The 19,598-nt window shown below is 35.0% G+C and overlaps 3 protein-coding genes across 11 annotated transcripts; 1 reads left to right on the top strand and 2 right to left on the bottom strand.

Moving 5' to 3' along the window:
- Positions 1-123: 123 nt before the first annotated feature.
- On the bottom strand, positions 124-10,491 carry LOC114873609 (DNA mismatch repair protein Msh2). Its single transcript, XM_029182112.2, is given in 16 exon segments — positions 124-286; positions 359-451; positions 535-757; positions 831-922; positions 990-1,222; positions 1,282-1,503; positions 1,591-1,908; positions 1,979-2,120; positions 2,122-2,191; positions 2,256-2,650; positions 2,731-2,919; positions 3,008-3,175; positions 3,290-3,546; positions 3,611-3,734; positions 10,078-10,127; positions 10,213-10,491. Coding segments are annotated over 16 exon segments (2,766 nt in total). The 5' UTR covers positions 10,247-10,491; the 3' UTR covers positions 124-130.
- Positions 4,751-9,966, top strand: LOC114873608. Its single transcript, XM_029182110.2, has 2 exons — positions 4,751-5,094; positions 5,237-9,966. Exon 2 carries the CDS (start codon positions 5,253-5,255, stop codon positions 9,762-9,764), a length of 4,512 nt encoding a protein of 1,503 aa, XP_029037943.2. The 5' UTR covers positions 4,751-5,094; positions 5,237-5,252; the 3' UTR covers positions 9,765-9,966.
- A 225-nt stretch (positions 10,492-10,716) lies between the features above and the next one.
- On the bottom strand, positions 10,717-19,338 carry LOC114873613 (probable RNA methyltransferase CG11342). Of its 9 annotated transcripts, none has more exons than XM_029182122.2 (4): positions 19,251-19,335; positions 17,156-17,188; positions 11,740-11,956; positions 10,717-11,380 (listed from the first exon to the last, which is right to left on the bottom strand). In XM_029182122.2, exons 3-4 carry the CDS (start codon positions 11,944-11,946, stop codon positions 10,811-10,813), a joined length of 777 nt encoding a protein of 258 aa, XP_029037955.1. In that variant the 5' UTR covers positions 11,947-11,956; positions 17,156-17,188; positions 19,251-19,335; the 3' UTR covers positions 10,717-10,810. The 9 variants fall into 9 exon arrangements, with proteins under 9 accessions (XP_029037955.1, XP_029037958.1, XP_029037957.1 ...); XM_029182125.2 differs by lacking the exon at positions 19,251-19,335 and adding an exon at positions 18,519-18,669; XM_029182124.2 differs by lacking the exons at positions 17,156-17,188; positions 19,251-19,335 and adding exons at positions 13,019-13,150; positions 18,519-18,669.
- Between the last annotated feature and the right edge of the window lie 260 nt (positions 19,339-19,598).

Below are 19,598 nucleotides of genomic sequence, written 5' to 3'. Positions count from 1 at the left end.
GTGTATACAAAAATCAATTATTTAATTCAAGATTCATAAAAATAACACTGTACCTGTTCAAAACTTAAATTAACAATACCATTATAAATAATACTGACTGTCATTTTCATTAGTTTTTTCTTATTTTAATTTACAAGGCTGCAAGAAGTGTTTTTATATAGGGATTTTTATGAGATAAAATCTCTTCCTTAAATATTGAAATTTTATCTTCTAAATCTGCCTCAGATAAAGATGTATCTAAATTTTTACACTTGTTAAGAAATTCTGCAATGAGTATCTCTGCTTCCTGTAAAATTATTAATTCAGTTAGAACGTACATGTTTTTTTAATCAATGTAGAAGGTCAACAGTAATGATACCTTGATGATTTCTTGTTTTTTCTGTGGATCATCAGATCCTTTAAACATTGAATCCTGATAATCTTCAAGTTTTGCTTGTTTGCGTTTAGCAAACTAAAAATAAAATTTAGTTTTCAAGATCATTATATGTAGAAAACCTTCAATTAAAAGATATAAGGAATAAGAAAAGAATATACCTCTATCACATTTTGCGGAAAATTAGCCATTTTAGCAACATATATTCCAAAACTTTGATCACATGTACCTGGTTTCACTTTATATAACAAAGTTAGTTTATTGTCACTAACAAGAGCTGTAACATGTTGGTTTTTAACAGCAGACACTTCTTCTTCTAATTTAGTGATTTCATGAAAATGCGTTGCGAAAAGGCAATAGCATTTAATCTCTTTTGCTAAATATCTAGGAAAACATTTTAATTAGAATAAATTATAACTTATACAATTTATTTTAAAATATATTATTTATATCGTACTCTGCAATTGACCATGCAATACCACAACCCTCATAAGTCGATGTTCCTCTGCCTAATTCGTCGATTAATACAAGTGAATTACATGTTGCTGCCTGAAAAAATTAATTGAAGTTTTATGTTTAATACTTAATGTTTTATATACTAGTTATCAAAATTTACTTTTAGTATAGCAGCAGTTTCTATCATTTCCATCATGAATGTAGAAAGTCCTTTTAATTGACAGTCATCAGCTCCAACTCGAGCAAATATACAATCTAATAACGATATTTTTGCTTCATCGCATGGAACAAAACTTCCAATGTGTGCCATTAATGCAGTAACACCAGCAGATCTTATGTAGGTGCTTTTTCCTCCCATGTTTGGACCAGTTATAATACAGAAATGACATTCTCCTAAAATTGGAGTAATTATTATATAAAATTATTATAAAAAAATCAATGAAAGGTATTACCTCTTTTGAAGCTGACATCGTTAGCTATATAATCTACCCCTTCTAGATTTTCTAAACAAGGATGTCGAACCTGAACAAGATTAAATTCACCTGCCTTGCTAGGTAACATTTCAGGACGAACGTAAGGTTTATTAGCACTTATAGCAGCAGAAGCAAAGGCAGTAAGTACATCCAGACATGCTAATGTATTTCCAATAACTTTTACTGGGCTACTATAACCAGCTATGTAACGAATAAATATAATTTAATAAAACAAATAAATTGTAACTAATCATTCCTTTTGTAAATTCTACAATACTATGCACGAACCTGCAATTTCAACTATTTCTGTTACAACTTTTTTTTGTTCTATCGTATATCTATCTCTAGTAGCGATATACTCGTCATTTAATTCGTTTAATTTATTACTTCGGAATCGTACACCGCTTTTATTAGAATCCAAAATAGTATACTGTTTTCTATTTCTTAATACTTTCTCCTCTTTTAATGTGACTCGAAAATAATAACCAAATTGTTGATTAGATTCTAATTTCAACGTTTTACCAGCTTCAATTGACAAGTCATCGGCAACTTTATTCAATTGTGCTTGCAACTTTTTTTCCATTTCGTCCATGATACTTTTTAATTCTAATAACATAATATCAATAGATTAAAAATAAACGTGATATGCCTGAATATTATTTTGAACTTCAAATACCTTTTAATTCATCAGCAAATTCGGATCGTACTAAAAAATCTCCTTTTTCAGCAGCTTCTAAATCAATTGTTTGTTCAACCATTTGTTGAAATTTATCCATATCATTAACAAGTTCGGTTAAAGGATCACTGAACATTGTTTTTTAAGGCTACTACATTTACATTGGAAAACTGTTCTATTAATCTTGGCAGATTTAACATACATATGTATATTCTAAAAAAATTAATAAACATATTATCGTATGTATGCACAATTAAATTTATAAATGTCCACTTACTTATAACAATCCTGTAATGTTGCTTTCTTTTTAGACAATTTTTTTGCAAGCACTTGTAAATCGGGTATACGTCTTAAATGATCTTCACTAAGATTGGATCGTAATTCATTATCATTTACTAATGCTTCAACAATATCGTGTCTTTCTTTTATAAGAGATAAATCTTTCAGAGGTTGTCTGATCCATTGTGCAAGAAGTCTATGTCCCTGAGTTGTTCTGCATTTATCCAAAAGAGTTAAAATACTAGTGGGTGCAGTTCCATTTAAAATAGAAAGTGTATCTACACGTGGCTCAATATTGAGTGCTTTTATAGCAGCTGCATCCAGTTTTAAATACCGTGATTGTTCTATTTGATTTATACTAAATTGATTCAAGTTCCCTTCATCTGATGTTAACTAACAGGAAGATACTATGTTAAACTATTATAACTTACAAATGAATTAGATTTATTCTAGGATGATGTAATATTACTTACATCTAAGTATTTGATAAGAGCAGCAGTAGCTGACATAGCAAAATTAAAATTGATTTCAGGTAAAGACTGTACATTCTGCTGCTGACCTTTTTTAAATTTGATTAAAGTATTTAAATCCTGTACGACTGACTCGCTAGAAAATTCGCTTTTTTTCCTTAAAGTGATCATTACATTATTTCGTTCCATTAACTATAGAAAAATAAGCAAATAATACTATTATATCATGACATTTTTAATGAAATTATTTTGTAATAAAGAGAATATTTTATCTGCATACTTGTTTTAAAGTTTGAAATTCATAGCTGCCTTCGCCTTGAATTATTAAACATTCTTTGGGAGCAAGTGTAACAACAAGTGACTCTAGATTAGAAAATGTTTCGTTATCTTGAAATTCACAAACGGAAAATGAGGTTGCTGTGTTATCCACGCAGCTTAGACCAACAACCTGTAAAATTATAAAGTCCAATAAGATTAATTACACTTTTAAACAACAACAACAACAACAACAGCAAAATAATAATAATGATAGAAAGTTATTGGAAAGTACATTATTACTCACTCTAGATTTTCCATCCATGCCTAATTTCACTGCTATCACAAGTACATTAACTGCAACATCATTATTACCAAATAATACATCTTCAAATTGGCTTAAATTACCAGGGGAACCTGTGTATTCCAGCACCCAATTTTGATTTTTTGCTGATCCTTGATTAACATAAACTTCTACTCTGTATTGCTTCACTAGTAATAAATCACGTATAAATGATTCAAAGTGATTTTTATTTAAAATAACACCCTCAGTTTTGTATGGATCTGGAAGTAAACCATAAGTTTTGTTTTATTTGTTTTTCTTTCAAAATTCAATTTAAAATCATACCTGCTCCTATCATTTTACAAACGGCTGTGGTTTTAAAAACTTCTTGTGCAGCAAATAGAGCATCACTGCCATGCAATGTGTAATAATCCGATCTATTGAAAAATCTTACAGTGGTATTCAGTTTCTGAAATAGATTATTTAATTAGACACATGTTTTATAATATATTACATGTTATACATAAAAATACAAATATATACATTTTTTATTGTATTAATATTTTACATGTTATATAAAATAAGAATATTTGATACAAAAATTATGATAACTACTACTAATTTATTATTACTGTGATTCTTGTTTCCAAGAAAATGAAGAATCTTGTTATATATCTGTAGGTCAATGTCTATCTAGGGTCAGAGCATCATGAACTGATATTAATGTGATGTGCATGGTTTCAAGGAAACTTGCTATTTTGTGATAAACACTTTCAAAACAATTTTAAAACACATAATATAAGACAATACATAATTTTAATTTAATTTCATATGTTTTAAAAATGTAATAACAATTATTAATAATATTAAATTTTTATTAAATTTTATTAAAAAGTGTTATTTGTTGCCTTGAACATTATATAAAATTATATATATATATATATATATATATGTATATATGGATATGAAATATAATTTGCAAACAATTAATCAGCAGGAAAGCTCAGAGTAACAGTTAATTTAATAACACTATCTTGGAAGCATTATTCAGTCTTCTTATGATAAAAGATCACAGTTCATATTCCAGGAAGGTCAGTAATACATGTTTTAAGTAGACCGTTACAAAAACATGAACTGCTTTACTTTTTCAAACATATGTAATACTTAATATTGTTTAAATAAAGTTTTTCATATTAACATAACATATTCTTCTTAGTAAATTGTTTTAGTATTTAATAACTACTAAGACATACATTTTTTTAAATAGAAAAGTTATAGAATCATGTACATTTATGATGCAACTGAATGATAATCAGCTTAAAGCTATACCTGTTGCGAAATAGGAATAAATTAAAACGTCACAACAAGGATGTTATACATTTAGAATGACATCATTGATGACACACTGAACCAAACATGGAAAACCATTTATAAATGTTACCTAGAACTCAAAGGAATAGGTACAAATATTTAGAAATAATGTATTAGGTGTACTAAGTTTAAAAATATGTTATAAAACTACATCAGATGTTGTAAATGTTTGTCAAGTGTTCTTGATACAGTTCTTCTTATAGATATTTTGACTGTTACTGTGAATTATTAACAGTGATAAGAACGTATATGAACTGGAGTAAATGCACAGAAAACATTATCATCGTGTAAGAATGAAAGAGAATGCTTTCATAGATGTGGTGGGAAGAAGGGGAAATCAACATAAATGGAATTGCTGCAACTTGACTGTAATACATGTCAACATATACTGCCACCGAGAACATCTCATTCATTAATTCTATTACCTGAATTAAGTGATTTTGGTCTTCTATTAGAAGGTAATTAAATATATTACTTCAATTAATAAGTAGAATAATAATTGTATTGCAAGTATTTATATCAGTATCGTTTTTTTGAAGGAAATAAAAATAAAAATTTCTTTTTTATTTCTTAATGAAAAATATATATTTTCTATTTCAGAGACCAAACAAATAATATGGTGATACCACAGATTGCCATTCTATCCTTATTAATAACTCAAACATTATCTGCACCAACTGGATGTACAGAACTCTGCAGTTCCTCTTTTAAGGAATATCTAACATCTGGTAATTTTCAAGATCATGCGTCACAAAGTGCAACTCTTTTACAAGGGCCTGATTATTCGCGACCTGGAACATGGTCCGAGCACAACGACTACAATGTAGATAATGGACATGGGAAAGTGCATGAAGAACGAGGTCAATATGTTGCTGGTCCTAAAACAGTGAGATATTATAGGAAAAATTATGCATCTTCATACAGTACAAGACACTCTAATGATGAAGGTTTGTCAGATATTGGACATGAAAATAATAACTATAGACATAGTGTACCGGTGCCTAACACAGATGGGCTTAGTTCTCAAAGGATGTACGATCAAATAGGTAATTCTGAATCAATTACACAACAGCATAAATACAATGCAATGCAGAGCCAGCAACATATACAGTCATCGATCAGAAGAAGTGATGTTCAAAGTGAAAGATTAGAAAATTTTGGAAAACACGTTGGAAACTCACAAGCATTGCACCAAGGTCTATCCGATACTCAAATTTCGCAAGTGCCATATTATACTAATATTCAACCTGGAAATTGGAGTAAAGTTGATTCATATAAAACTGATGGAGGACATGGACGTGTTTTTGAAGAAGAGGGTCAATATATATCAGGAGCGAAAAAGGTTCGTTATTATAAAAAAAATTATACTTCCAGTTATAGTTCAAATGGTGGAATACCTGAACCCATACAAGCTGCAGTGCCAGATTTACAAAAGGAAATAGACAAACTTCACAGGGAAATTACTCAGACATCTGGTGTACACGCTATAGGATCCAGTGATACCGCATCAACAAATATTAATGCGCATGATTCAGCTACTCTTCACAACATAAACAGTAACAGGTACAGAAGTCAGAACAATTATGAAAGTAGTTCATATGCAACACATAATGAAAACCAACAGTTAAGAGAAGCTGCCAATGATCAAGTGCCTATCAGAATTCCATCTCCAAATTCTTATGGAACAAATAGTTACAGTTTGTATGAAAAACAAGAAGGTCACATATCGAAATCTCAACCAGTCAGTCAAATAATTGTTCCTACATCAGGATATACTAATGCACTTAACACCGGAAGTAGTGGCCACAGTAGCAGTGTGCTTAATACAGGTATCTCACAACAACAAATGGATAACATACAACAGGTAGAACATTTAGACACACATCAGTTAAGACATGATCAGAACAGCGCAATTAACTCTGGTACACTAGGACGAGCTGCACATTACAAAGAACACTGGAGTGCTAGTCATACAAAAGAAGCATCTGTACCTCAGTATGCCACAGGTATTTCAGAAATACGTGATAACAATATGCAATACAACATCAATCAATATGAAAACAGACATATGAATCAGGCTTTACAACAAGATAGTTACATGAATCAGTTAAGAGAAAACAGTTATAACTCTGCTCACCGAACACAATTAGGGAAACTAATAACTGGAACACTTGATTTAGGTCAAACAGGAGACACTGTTGATTGTGCATACGATACACAAAGCACCTCTCAATATAAAATGAAATATAAGCGCGGTATAAAGGATGATCAAAACACTGATGATACTTTAATAGATACACAACAATCCCATCAACCTTGGAAACCAGGTAGAGCACATCAGCATTCAGAAGACTTGACATTGGAAACAAACAAACAAGATGACCTTACTCAGCAAACGATGGGAAAGTTTGAGCTTGGCCAGGAATCACAGCAATCTTATCAGCCTTGGAGAGCAGGTAGTGCAAGTCAACATTCAGAGGATTTGACCCAACAAACCAGTGACCATGATGATCTTACTCAGCAAACCTCGGGAAAGCTTGAATTTGGCCAGGAATCACAGCAATCTTATCAGCCTTGGAGACCACAATCAGAGGATTTAACTCAACAAACGAGTGACCACGATGACCTTACCCAGCAAACGTCGGGAAAGCTTGAATTTGGCCAGGAATCACAGCAATCTTATCAGCCTTGGGGAACAGGTAGTGCAAGTCAACATTCAGAGGATTTGACCCAACAAACCAGTGACCATGATGATCTTACTCAGCAAACATCGGGAAAGCTTAAATTTGGCCAGGAATCACAGCAATCTTATCAGCCTTGGAGACCACAATCAGAGGATTTAACTCAACAAACAAGTGATCAGGATGACCTTACCCAGCAAACATCCGGAAAGCTTGAATTTGGACAAGAATCACAGCAATCTTATCAGCCTTGGGGAACAGGTAGTGCAAGTCAACATTCAGAGGATTTGACCCAACAAACCAGTGACCATGATGATCTTACTCAGCAAACATCGGGAAAGCTTAAATTTGGCCAGGAATCACAGCAATCTTATCAGCCTTGGAGACCACAATCAGAGGATTTAACTCAACAAACAAGTGATCAGGATGACCTTACCCAGCAAACATCCGGAAAGCTTGAATTTGGACAAGAATCACAGCAATCTCATCAGCCTTGGAGACCACAATCAGAGGATTTAACCCAACAAACCAGTGACCATGATGATCTTACTCAGCAAACATCGGGAAAGCTTGAATTTGGCCAGGAATCACAGCAATCTTATCAGCCTTGGAGACCACAATCAGAGGATTTAACCCAACAAACCAGTGACCATGATGATCTTACCCAGCAAACATCGGGAAAGCTTGAATTTGGCCAGGAATCACAGCAATCTTATCAGCCTTGGAGACCACAATCAGAGCATTTAACTCAACAAACCAGTGATCGGGATGACCTTACCCAGCAAACATCCGGAAAGCTTGAATTTGGTCAAGAATCACAGCAATCTCATCAGCCTTGGAGACCACAATTAGAGGATTTAACTCAACAAACAAATGATCAGGATGACCTTACCCAGCAAACGTCCGGAAAGCTCGAATTTGGTCAACAATCAGAGCAATCACATCAGCCTTGGAGATCACAATCAGAGGATTTAACTCAACAAACAAGTCAGCAGGATGACCTTGCTCAGCAAACGTCGGGAAAGCTTGAATTTGGTCTGGAATCACAGCAATCTCATCAGCCTTGGAGATCACAATCAGAGGATTTAACTCAACAAACAAGTGACCATGATGACTTTACCCAGCAAACCTCGGGAAAGCTTGAATTTAGCCAGGAATCACAGCAATCCTATCAGCCTTGGAGACCACAATCAGAGGATTTAACTCAACAAGCAGGTAACCATGATGACTTTACCCAGCAAACCTCGGGAAAGCTTGAATTTGGCCAGGAATCACAGCAATCTTATCAGCCTTGGAGACCAGCTAGTACAAACCAGCAAGTGAGGGATTTGACTCAACAGACAGGTGAGGTCGTCGATCTTACTCAACAAACGTCTGGAAAGCGAGAATTTGGACAGTCGTTACAAACTGACACTTATGCAATGGAACAGGAATCTACTTCACATATTCCTAAGCCTGCAATAAAACCAAAACCCAGGTCCAGATATGCAAGAGTTGGTTCAGTAGGTAATGTACAGATCCAGAATCAGAATATGTATGATACTAACACCCAAAAACCTATATATCTTAACACAGAAGATACATCTATTCCAAGCATTTATGAAATACCACCTTATGTTGAATCTGAAAATGATAAGGATAATATTAGAAGTCAAGACATTCGAGGTGATCAATTTGCCCAAAATTCTAACAGAAATAACTCTAAAGATTCAAATCAACCAACTGTAATCAATTCGTATAATATTGAAGGGGATAATGTAGATCAAGTAAATTGGTTACATAAATCTAACGATGCAACTGTTGGTTTACAATGGCATTATACCTACCACCCTAGCGATCACAGACAATTTGTGCAACAAACAGATCAAAAAGATAAGGAAAACTTACAGCAGCAAACAAGCCAAATAAAATTTTCTGATTTGCAACAAACTACTAATCAACAAGACATTCAAGATAAATACTTATTTAATGATAATCAAGACAATCAAGACAATCAAGCATCACAGTTATATCTGCATTCTCGAAATTATGCATTTGGAGAAGCAGCTAAATCTGATGAAGGAACAGTTAATCAAGAAACTGACAATGAACAAAAATATATTAGAAGCAGTGAAAATTTACATCAACTAGAGCCAAGAATTTTGGAAGCATATGGAGGTGGACCATACGATGTATCTCATAGCGATGATATATACCATGGAATTACAATAAATCCAAGTGCTACACTATCACCTATTAATGGTGCTGATCCATGGGACATTCGTGAAAAACCAGAAGAAACAACACCTCCACCAATGCCTGTGGAACCATTAGACCCAATTGATGTAACAACACCTTCACCATCTTTCTGGTCAAAACTTGGTTATAAAATAACAAATAGTTTTGATAAAGCTAAAGAAAAGCTAGAAATATTTTTGGATAAATATGTAACTATTACACATTGTTGACTATTTATTTATAAGTAATTTGTTTTGTAATATAAGATATATCATTGTAAACAATTTATTTATCAATGACACGTAATATATTATTCTCATTTAATTTGTTAATTTAATGATTTCAGGAAAACATTGTAGTATTATAGAATGCAATTATTCTATAGTTATTGTATACCTTGTTATTTAAATAAATTTCTTTTATAATGTTTCACCTTCTTTCCTGTCAAATGATTACTATACAAACTTAAATAAATTTGTGGATTAATAACGAAATAAATGAAAATTAATACTAATATGATACAAGAATATAATTTTTACTTACCTCTGGTAAATTTTTAAAAAATCGTACGAAACTTTGCTGAGCTGGTGGATCTGAAATGTTTAACATTTAGTATAATCATATTCATAGATAGAGTTAAAAATTAATTAGGGAAGATGTTATGTTCAACTAACTAACCCATACTAAATTGTTGATTTGGTTGTACAGCCATGATTTCTATCTGTTTCTATCTACAAACAGAAAAATTTACGTTTCAAGGTGATGCTATTTATTTCGAGGCTGAACTCGGAATTCCGCATCGGTAAAACAGACCATGTTTGATCGAAAATTAAGCTGAACAGAAAGTGATTTAAGCGCCACCTGAATTATTGCATCCAACTAACGGTATGCTACACTACGTTACCTTTCGCAAATACCTAAAAGACACATATATGCTATATGTATAAGTACATAATTAAACAATACTGACCTTAGGGACTTCTTCAAATTTTTTTGCATTCTGTTTAGAAATGACGACGTAATTTGAAAACTCGCGTCTAGAGATTTTTCTAGAAACTGTCGGTAATGTTTTCGACGCTCGCATCAGGTTAACATTTTATGTTGTTACAATTGAAAATAAGTAACTTTAGAAGTATAAGAAAATATGAGTTATAGGAGGTAAATATCCTAAAACTGTACAACTTATAGCAAGATAAGAAAATTGTGTTTATCTTTTAATCGCGTCAGCCTTTCATACTAAACAATATCATTTGTATTCTCAGCAGCAACAGTTGAATTAAAACTTATCATCGATCGTTGATCGCGTCCTGGCATAAATTAATAGTCTTCGTTTCCACTCGTTGTCCACTGTAACCGTGACTCTTCGGAAATTACAAAGTCCCGTCAATATGTTTTCAATGTGAGTCGCCGGATCACCGGTGAGCTTCAGAGTTTTCAACAAAGGAAAATCCTCTGCCGTGGATCGTCTTAGCCTTCTTGACGCGTTTCTATAGCATTTCCATAGCTGAGGCTCGATCACGATCATTTCAGCGATCAAACATGCTTTCTGTAGAAACTCAACCAGTCCTTTATCACCGTAATTCAAGTGAATCCACATTGTAATGGAGAAACAAAAGACAACGTCGAAGCGTGACTTGTCGAACCGTTTAAGGTATTCGTACAGTGTCCGGTTACGATCCTCGGTTAGAAAATCGAGACACTCGAAAATAATACGATCTGGTCGTGGGTTGCGTTCCCTTGCTCGCTCGATTAAGATCGGATCGAGATCCACGCCGAGCAGAGAGATCTCTGCTTGATCAGCCGATAAAGCCTTCTCGAGGAAGTCGTGCAACACGAACGTTAAATCCTGAAATCATTAATCCTTTACCTTACGATTTATTTGCAAACGAGTACAAGTTTTGCCATTATTAGGCTTCTCGCTTCCTACTTCCCTTTTGTTACATCGCAACACACTTTCAATAGTTACCTCTTTTAGTTTCAGTTCGGACGACGAACCACGAAGAGAGATAATTTTTCAATTAATTTTTATTTAGCAAAAGTGGAAGAATTTCCGGAAGCGGCTAAGTAATCTGACGTGAGTAATTATTAAGGAAAAAAAAAAAGGAAGGAGACTAGTGTAATAAATTTAGACACACGTCGCGTCGTTTGTAATTTCGGATCACGGTCGAGTCATGCTATTTTGTCTGACAGCTGTTTCAGTCTTACCCCCGCGTTACAGCCGACGTCTAGGCCTACGTATTTCCGGTCCGGATGAGCCGACCGCCACACGCCACACGGAAGTTGTCGCACGCGCTCTTCCGCAGGATGGAATTGGTAATAATTCATGAAGTTCCCGTGTCTACTAGCTCCCGGATCCGTCTTATCTTCCTGCTTTTCCTTAGATGGTGATCGCGACGACGTGCTTTTCGACATTTTGGAAAAACTGAAATTTAGTAAGTCAATTGATTAATATTTTTATAAATATTTATGTATAAAATAATATTAGAATGAATGAAAGTGTATAAAAACAGTGTAAATACAAAATTAAATTAAAATTGGGACTCTCTTTATGGACCGCCGCCGCGCCGCGCCGTCCGTTACGATAATGTAAAATAAGAAACACGGATACTAGAATAGCAGACAATCGATTCAGTTGCAATACATTGCGTAACAATAAGGAGATCAGGAATTTCTATTGAACACTTCATCATCTTTTTACACAATTAAATTCTCCAGTAATGAAGCAACAAGAGTATGTATAGTTGAAATTTCAACGTGGAGCATTGCTCACCAGGCACTTTCGTAAAATCCAACGAGTATTGGTAAAACAATACACAAGTAACCGCGAGACGACTATAAATACACGATAAAGACTGATAGGAAAGTAAGAATAAGGGTCAGAGACGTTGTAAGAGCGGAAGGATCGGGGAGATAATTTGCTGGTATACGCGACCCAAATAAATGCAGCCTTCGATCGACGTTCGTACTCGGCCACGAGGAAGGAAGGCCTGAGAAATCGATGATGCATTGTCTTATTACTCGTATTACTCGTATTACTCGTATTACTCGTAGAGAAACTCACTTTCGAAGCAATTCAACTCGTATTATTTTTGTCGCGAATTAATCCGTCTTCCGTTCTGCACCCGAGTTCAAATGTATACCTATATGTATTTAGGTACCTTTGTTCATTTATCAATACAGACCACAACGAACCATGTAAACGGAGAAAATAAGGACGATTCAGGTATTTAACGTTTAAATTCCATCCCGTTTGAAAGGAATTTCGAAACAGTCAGGCCAGTTTCCGGAAATTTAGGATGAACCAAGGTTGACCATAAAACCCACAAAGATCAGGTAACCCGTAGATCGTTGGACGAGTAGCACGAGCCTCGTTCGCTTCTTCTCTGTTCCTTTGGTGGCCGATGGCATAAGGCCATAAGGCCATAAGGCCATAAGGCATAAAGTAATCAAGGAACAAAAAGGTGGCAGAAATGGAATAGCTTACAGAGGCAGGTGTTAGGTGTACGTATGTACGAGTAACGATCCAAGAACACAACGTCCATTCTCCTCCACAGGTCTCCTCGCGGCGATTTCCTCTTTCTTTAGCTTTAGCAACAGCAGATGTGCCTGCAGGCCCCTGCAAAGGCACGCAGCACGAGATAACCGGGATTACGAAGGATACCTTAGACCAGGCAAGCTGCAAGGGTGTATCGAGTCTCGTGTGCCCGTGCACAGGCTGCACCTTTCTTCGTTTTTCTCATCGACAAACCGCATTATGTACCGCGAAGAATCGAGAAATACAGTGTTAATCCACATAAATCGACATTTTTATTTCATTATTCTGAAAATTTTGATAAAGAAACTTGTATTCTTTGAGTATCAAGAGACACAGACAAGAGTATTAATCGTATTGTGCAAGTTGAAACGACTTGCAAAATTTAGACGATTAGATATAGCTTGTTTTCCGCGCTCGTCTTCACATTTCGAAATTCCTTGTTTTGTCAGGTGAATTTCTGTGCACGAACAAAACGCATGCAATCAGATAGGCAAAATCAATATGCAAAGATGATAAATCACGTTAAAGGTGGAAAAAAAAACAAAAAAAAACGATATCGTGAATGATAAAAGGATATCGTGAACACACATTCAACCAATATTAGAAATGCCTCGTTAGTTTTCGCAGGTAGGTACATAATCTCTTATCGCGACTACTATCAGGGCAAAATAGATGTTCTAGGAATTACATAGTAGATTCTCTTTAAAAATGAAAATTGGAGCTGTCTCCATGGTTTGCCATTCCAGGGTCCTCTACAATCTACAATAAAGAGATTTATATCATTCCTCTACCAATTTTTTTGTTCGCAAAATAATGAAAAAATTTGATTTATCAAAATGAAGTTAGTTATTTCACTCGTTCACTATTTTACCACCTTTAAAGCAAAGAAACACTATATTCCAACACACTGATGCAACGAGGCGAGTGCAAAAAAATAAGTGAATAACTGTTATCACCAGTGTGTTTTATTGAGCATTACGAAATGTATTATACGCTGACAAACATTGTATTCGCCATTCGCAATAACTCGTATTATCTAACGTTATCTGTTATCCTGTTTCTTCTTTTCTGCTTTTCTGTTTTTTTACTGTACGACGAAATAATGCCGATGAAAAATAAATTGAAAAATAAATTTTGCAATAGTTACCATAGTAATTACCATACGAATGGGTTAAACTTTGAAGTATGTACATAGAACGAACGTACAATTTCCAGGAGAGACGAGAGAAAGGGAGGGTGGGTTCGATGAATCTCGTTATCATGGCCATTTCTCAATCGGTCGTCGCAATGGCACGTGAGGAAATCGAACCGATCGCGATCCCTCTGGTCGTCGCGAACGAAGCAATGTCGTTTCGTAAGCGGCCAGCCAAGGATCGACACTTTATTCCGTACGATAGAGCATTGGTCCCATCTTTTTTCCTTGTCACCGACCTTCGTCTCGAGTCCTTAGACGTGTCGGATTCGGTCAGCCAGGACCGCGTCATTCGACTACTTTGCAATATCGATTTCGAGGTCGAGTCGATCTTACTTTTCTAATTCGTACGAAGAACGCGCAGCTACAGGGTCACGTTTTTAGTTTTACCTCGATTAGTCATTAATAATTACCAAGTTGGCCGCCGTCTTGTAATGCAAGAGGAAGTTATCCTTCAACGATAACGTTGCGAGGTATTAACCCCCCTTGAACTTTTAAATTTTACACTGTTCCTTAAAATATTATATACCTAGGTATGTATGTATGTATATATGTATATTTGTAACATCTGATACGTAACTGGTTGTAAAAATTTTTTTAATCAAAAATATTTCATTTCGAGTAAAACGTTCTGAACGAGATTGATGGTAGTCGAACTTGACATCGTACGAGGTTTTCCTCGCGGTTTCAAAGCAGCACTCGATAAATTGCACTCGCAACGTATCCTTGTCGGGATGACCTAGTTACACGCTCGAATCCCTTGAAATCGCATGCATGAGAATTTATCGAGTGCGCTTGAAGGCCGTCGAGAGAATCTTTTCTCTCGGCGAGTAGACAGTAGTTAATGTACACAGTGTCTCTGCAGAGAACGAGCTTCTCAAGAGATAAGGTAAAAAAATACAGTAAACAAATCTATACATATTATCGATAATATAATACTGCAATGTTTTAAAAATAATGGTAAATATTTAGAAAAAGATACCATTCTCTAATCTCAATGATTTTTTAATATGCTCTCAAGGTTATCACTTTGAGTAGTATTCTGAAGGTTTTACTCGGCGGTCGTTGTTTATTAAAAACAAAATATTATATAAACAAAAACATTTCGAAAAATGTAGTATTTTTTTAAATTATCAATTACAGCCGTAAACGCAATAATCGTTAAAAAAAATGAAATACAATGGTGTCTTTGACGTCTAATCGTAAGGTGATTCAACATGATACATTTCATCATTGATTACACCGCAAGATGCAATGCCGGTCAGCTGTTACATCGAATTCAGATAAAATTTATCATTCTCGTCTCGGACATCAGCAGAGTTTAAAAAATCTAGAAGCATTCGATTGATCCGGTCTTTCACTTATCTGAAATTACCACGTAAAATCGCGATTAACGAACAAATATGCGATTAGCCAAGCTTTTTCCGGAAGCGAGTTTATTACGCAAGTTCATCGAAATTTTCGTTCGAATCACGAATCGCGAATCACGAATCACGAATCACGAATCACAAAGACAACCGGATATTTCCGTCACCGTATTCCATTGTGTTTTAGTCAGCAATCTATACCGTTCGATGAGTAATTGCACGAGTAATCACGACAACACGATTTTAATCTCTTTCACAGCTGTATGCAAGCAAGAAGAAAAGTAAAGAAAGCCGCGTCAATAAAATTCGTGATGGCATGACGAGCGTCACGTATTCTCATTCAGTGTTTGCCTGTCGCTCGATCCGCCTGGGGAATTATCAAGCAGCCATCCAATGACCTCGAGTATATCTAAAAGAATTTAATAATCTGACGTTTGTAAACCCGATTTCTTCATCATCCTCCGTCCATATTTTTAAACGCATTTCTCCAACAGTTTCGCGACAATTTTGTCTTTCCTAACAATTGAACCAATTCTCTTACATTTCTCTTATTACATTTCTCTTGTTTTTTACTTCCTTCGCATAAACTATTATAAAACAATGCTAACAGAGCTTCAACACTAATTGTAAGGTTTCAATTTGATTATATATGTAAATACCATCTAGGGCTAGGATACATTATCGATTAGCACCTGGATTAGAGCCAAGAACCTAAGAGGAATGAAATTCAGGTCTCTCACCTTAATATTCGCAATCTTATTTCTGAATTCCTCGTTTACGATAGATACGAAATTAAACATAATATCAGTGTTATCAGTGCTCCCGGTTGTTAGCATATCCGACCTATACGATTCGAGGATAGAAATTAGCTTTTTATCTGAAGGAAAGTGAGCCGACTTTCCCGGAACGATGAAAACCGTACACGCTTCCGTTTATCGAACAATAAAACGCTGTCGTGTACATACTTACGTACACCTACTGTATTGCAAAACGTATCATTTTTTTTCTTTTTGGAGGTAATAACAGATAAAGAGACTCGCGATAAAAACACGAACGTGTTATGAAAGCAATTATTGCACGTTTCAATTGAAGCGTAAAATAATTGAAGACGTGACACATCGAACAGATGATTATCGATCCGTTACCTACAAGATTTTCATCGAAATCGATCATTTAAAAACACTTCACAATTGTATTTCGTATGGAAAATTAAATACCTGATCCTATCAGGTATGAAACCTGAGCTATGAAAACATCTACTAAATTAATGTCCTCATACTCTATTAGTTACATTTATCAATTACCAACTTTGTTGAAATGTATACATTGTTCATTCATGATTAAACTGATAATCAGATTTCTTTAAATATTTTGACAAACTAACGAGTACACTGTCTGATGACGAGTGGAAAAGCACGTGTAACTGCGTAATCGCTGTCTTGATTTATATCCAGTATAATTAAATTGTACTTTAAAGTACATACATGTAGCATATTCGTACAAATCATCATTGACGTAACTACTTACTTATAGATAGGGGCCAAACTGGGCGTGGCTCTCCTAAAAATGTAGAACAACTCCCTTACTATTCTAACTAATTGTAAGATTCAAAAAACCCCAAGATTGAAAATTTACAAAATTTGGAAATTCTAAAAATATTCTAATCGTAAGTGAATTTTAGAAAATACCAGAAATATGTTAAAGTTTTTACTTCGATAAGAAACAGATCTACATATTATTAACGATGGATTTAAATCACTGATAAATATTGTCGATATGAAATTTTTAGCAAAGCGTGAAATCGATAATGATCTCACATTGGTTTTTGTAAATTTTCAAGATGGTTGCATCAGATCTCAGTCATTAAACTTTTTATACTTCCTCAAAAATCATCATCCAGCAAAATGAATTAAGAAGCACCCACGCAGGTAGCAGAATCGAGTACATACGTTAAAAGGAAAAAAGCACCAAGTTGACCAATATCCGGTCGTCGAGCTCGTTTAGTAATTCGAAGGTCTTACCCTGACTCCAGCCTGATTCAAACGCCACGCAATCAACCGTATCCCTTCCGAAGAATATACATACATACATATGTACATACACGTATACAATTTACGTTACAATAAACTATAAACATTTTCTACTGTGCGAAACGCGGAAGACTTCCTATTGAAAAACGACTAGAATGTTTTAATTACCTTGATCAACCGATATCGTAAATACGCTTTGCATACGACTAATGACAAATTACATAAGCAAAACTAAAAAGTATCAAGTTATGATCCAACTTTGTACAAAGAAATAAATTCTTCGAGTGTATTTCGAGATACAACCATTTCTGTGTGACAAAAAGTACACGAGACGATAAGAAGCTTTCTCACGGTCATAGCCGAGTACGTGGGTGAGGTTACATGCCCTTAGTTATCACCAATTGTTTAAAAAGCTTGCCTCCCGCGGTTACTAAGGAACGTTAAGGTAGGTCAAGGACATAACATTTATGCGAAAGGAATAGTCAAAAACTGTACACTCTTGCAACCACTTATGTATTATCGCCCAAGAGATTTCAAAACTGTCCAACCACTTATGTACATAAGTACATATGTATGTATATACATACGATAATTAGCCTTTGAACAGCGCGAGTCTTGTGAGTTAATCGAGATGGTATATTAATTATATTTAATTAATATTGGAAGAATAATTTTTTAAGGAACAGTGTGAAATGTAGATAATGGAAATAATATGAAATACAAAATTACATTAAAATTGGGACTACATATCTTCATGGTTCACCGTCCGAGGGTTAACCTAATAAATTTTTGTACGACAGACACGTTTGGTCATGTTCGTATGGAGTAAAATTTTAATAAGAATTTTCAATCGATGTTACCTGCTAATGACATTCGAATGATGTAGAGATAATTGATGTTACGGATAGTCTCTTGTCTGTTGTTTATTGTGAATGTATGAAAGATTTACGTACACGACCGCGTGTCGCGGTTTAGGATGCCCACGTACGCACTGATGTGGCCAGTAGCGCATCTCAAAATCGCAAGGCCCCATTTTCGAATTAATAGAAACAAAAAGAAAAAGAACACGCTTTCATTGCGTTCTATCATTATCGCGTAATTTTGTGGCTCGTTGCATCATCGGTGTAGATTAAATGTAAATTAAAAGCGCATTGCTAAACATGTAAAAGCTGGTTATAAAAATGCTGAATCAGTAACGTGACCGATATGAAATGGAAAAAAAACATGTTCACGTTACGTGTAGAGTGTTACAGTAATTTTGAAGCGATCGACTATTTTTACGGGAGAAAGAAAAATGTTAACACAAGTAAAAATATACATGGTTGGTAATTCCTTTTGTCATACATGAGACGCGTTTAATACTTTAATACGATAAGCGGTATTGTTCTATCAAAATGTAAAAAAAGAAATATCTCACCGTAAGAATACGTCAGGTATACGCAATGTATTTTGTAAAATTTGAATCACGTTTTCAGGAATGAAAAAAAAAAAAAAACACGAAGCACCCATTCATGCGAGGCTCTTACGTCGACACTGGCAAGACTGTGAAACGCGCATGCGCATTTGCTTACCCCTCCCTAACGCGTACTTACCGATTCCATCGGATTAACCTGAGGCGGCGACTGTAGCCTTAGTCGTTTGCTGCACAATGGCGCGATCGGTTTGTGCTTGTTTGTTCTGCTGCCGCCGTCGTTTCTGAGCGGAGGGCCGGCCCAAAACGTTGGACCGTCCGTTGCGCGGGATACAAATCTCTCCGCACAGTCTCTCCCTCGTTCGTAACCGTTCAGCTTTTCACCGTTTCTCTGAAATCGTTCAGTCCTCCGTGCTGTATGACAAAAGAGAAACATTAACACGACGGCTGGTCGGAAGACGAATTGTGAGAACCGTAGACAGAAAGACACCTACCAACATCCATCAAGGTAGAAGCAACGGAAAGAAGA

Source organism: Osmia bicornis, chromosome 13 (genome assembly GCF_907164935.1).
Source record: "Osmia bicornis bicornis chromosome 13, iOsmBic2.1, whole genome shotgun sequence".
In the NCBI taxonomy this organism is placed as follows: Eukaryota; Metazoa; Arthropoda; class Insecta; order Hymenoptera; family Megachilidae; genus Osmia; species Osmia bicornis.
Note: the sequence above shows the minus strand (reverse complement) of the source record. Positions and strands in the feature narration are given on the sequence as shown.

Excerpts from the sequence above, each read along its gene's own strand:
- LOC114873613 (XM_029182126.2), bottom strand. The coding sequence starts at position 19,167 with ATGGGTGCTTCGTGTTTTTTTTTTTTTTTCATTCCTGAAAACGTGATT. Across the intron at positions 11,957-19,075 it reads ATACCTGACGTATTCTTACG|TTTTTCCAAAATGTCGAAAA; the intron begins GTGAGATATTTC and ends ACTAAATTTCAG. Across the intron at positions 11,381-11,739 it reads ACGTCGGCTGTAACGCGGGG|GATTTAACGTTCGTGTTGCA; the intron begins GTAAGACTGAAA and ends TAATGATTTCAG.
- LOC114873608 (XM_029182110.2), top strand. The coding sequence starts at position 5,253 with ATGGTGATACCACAGATTGCCATTCTATCCTTATTAATAACTCAAACA.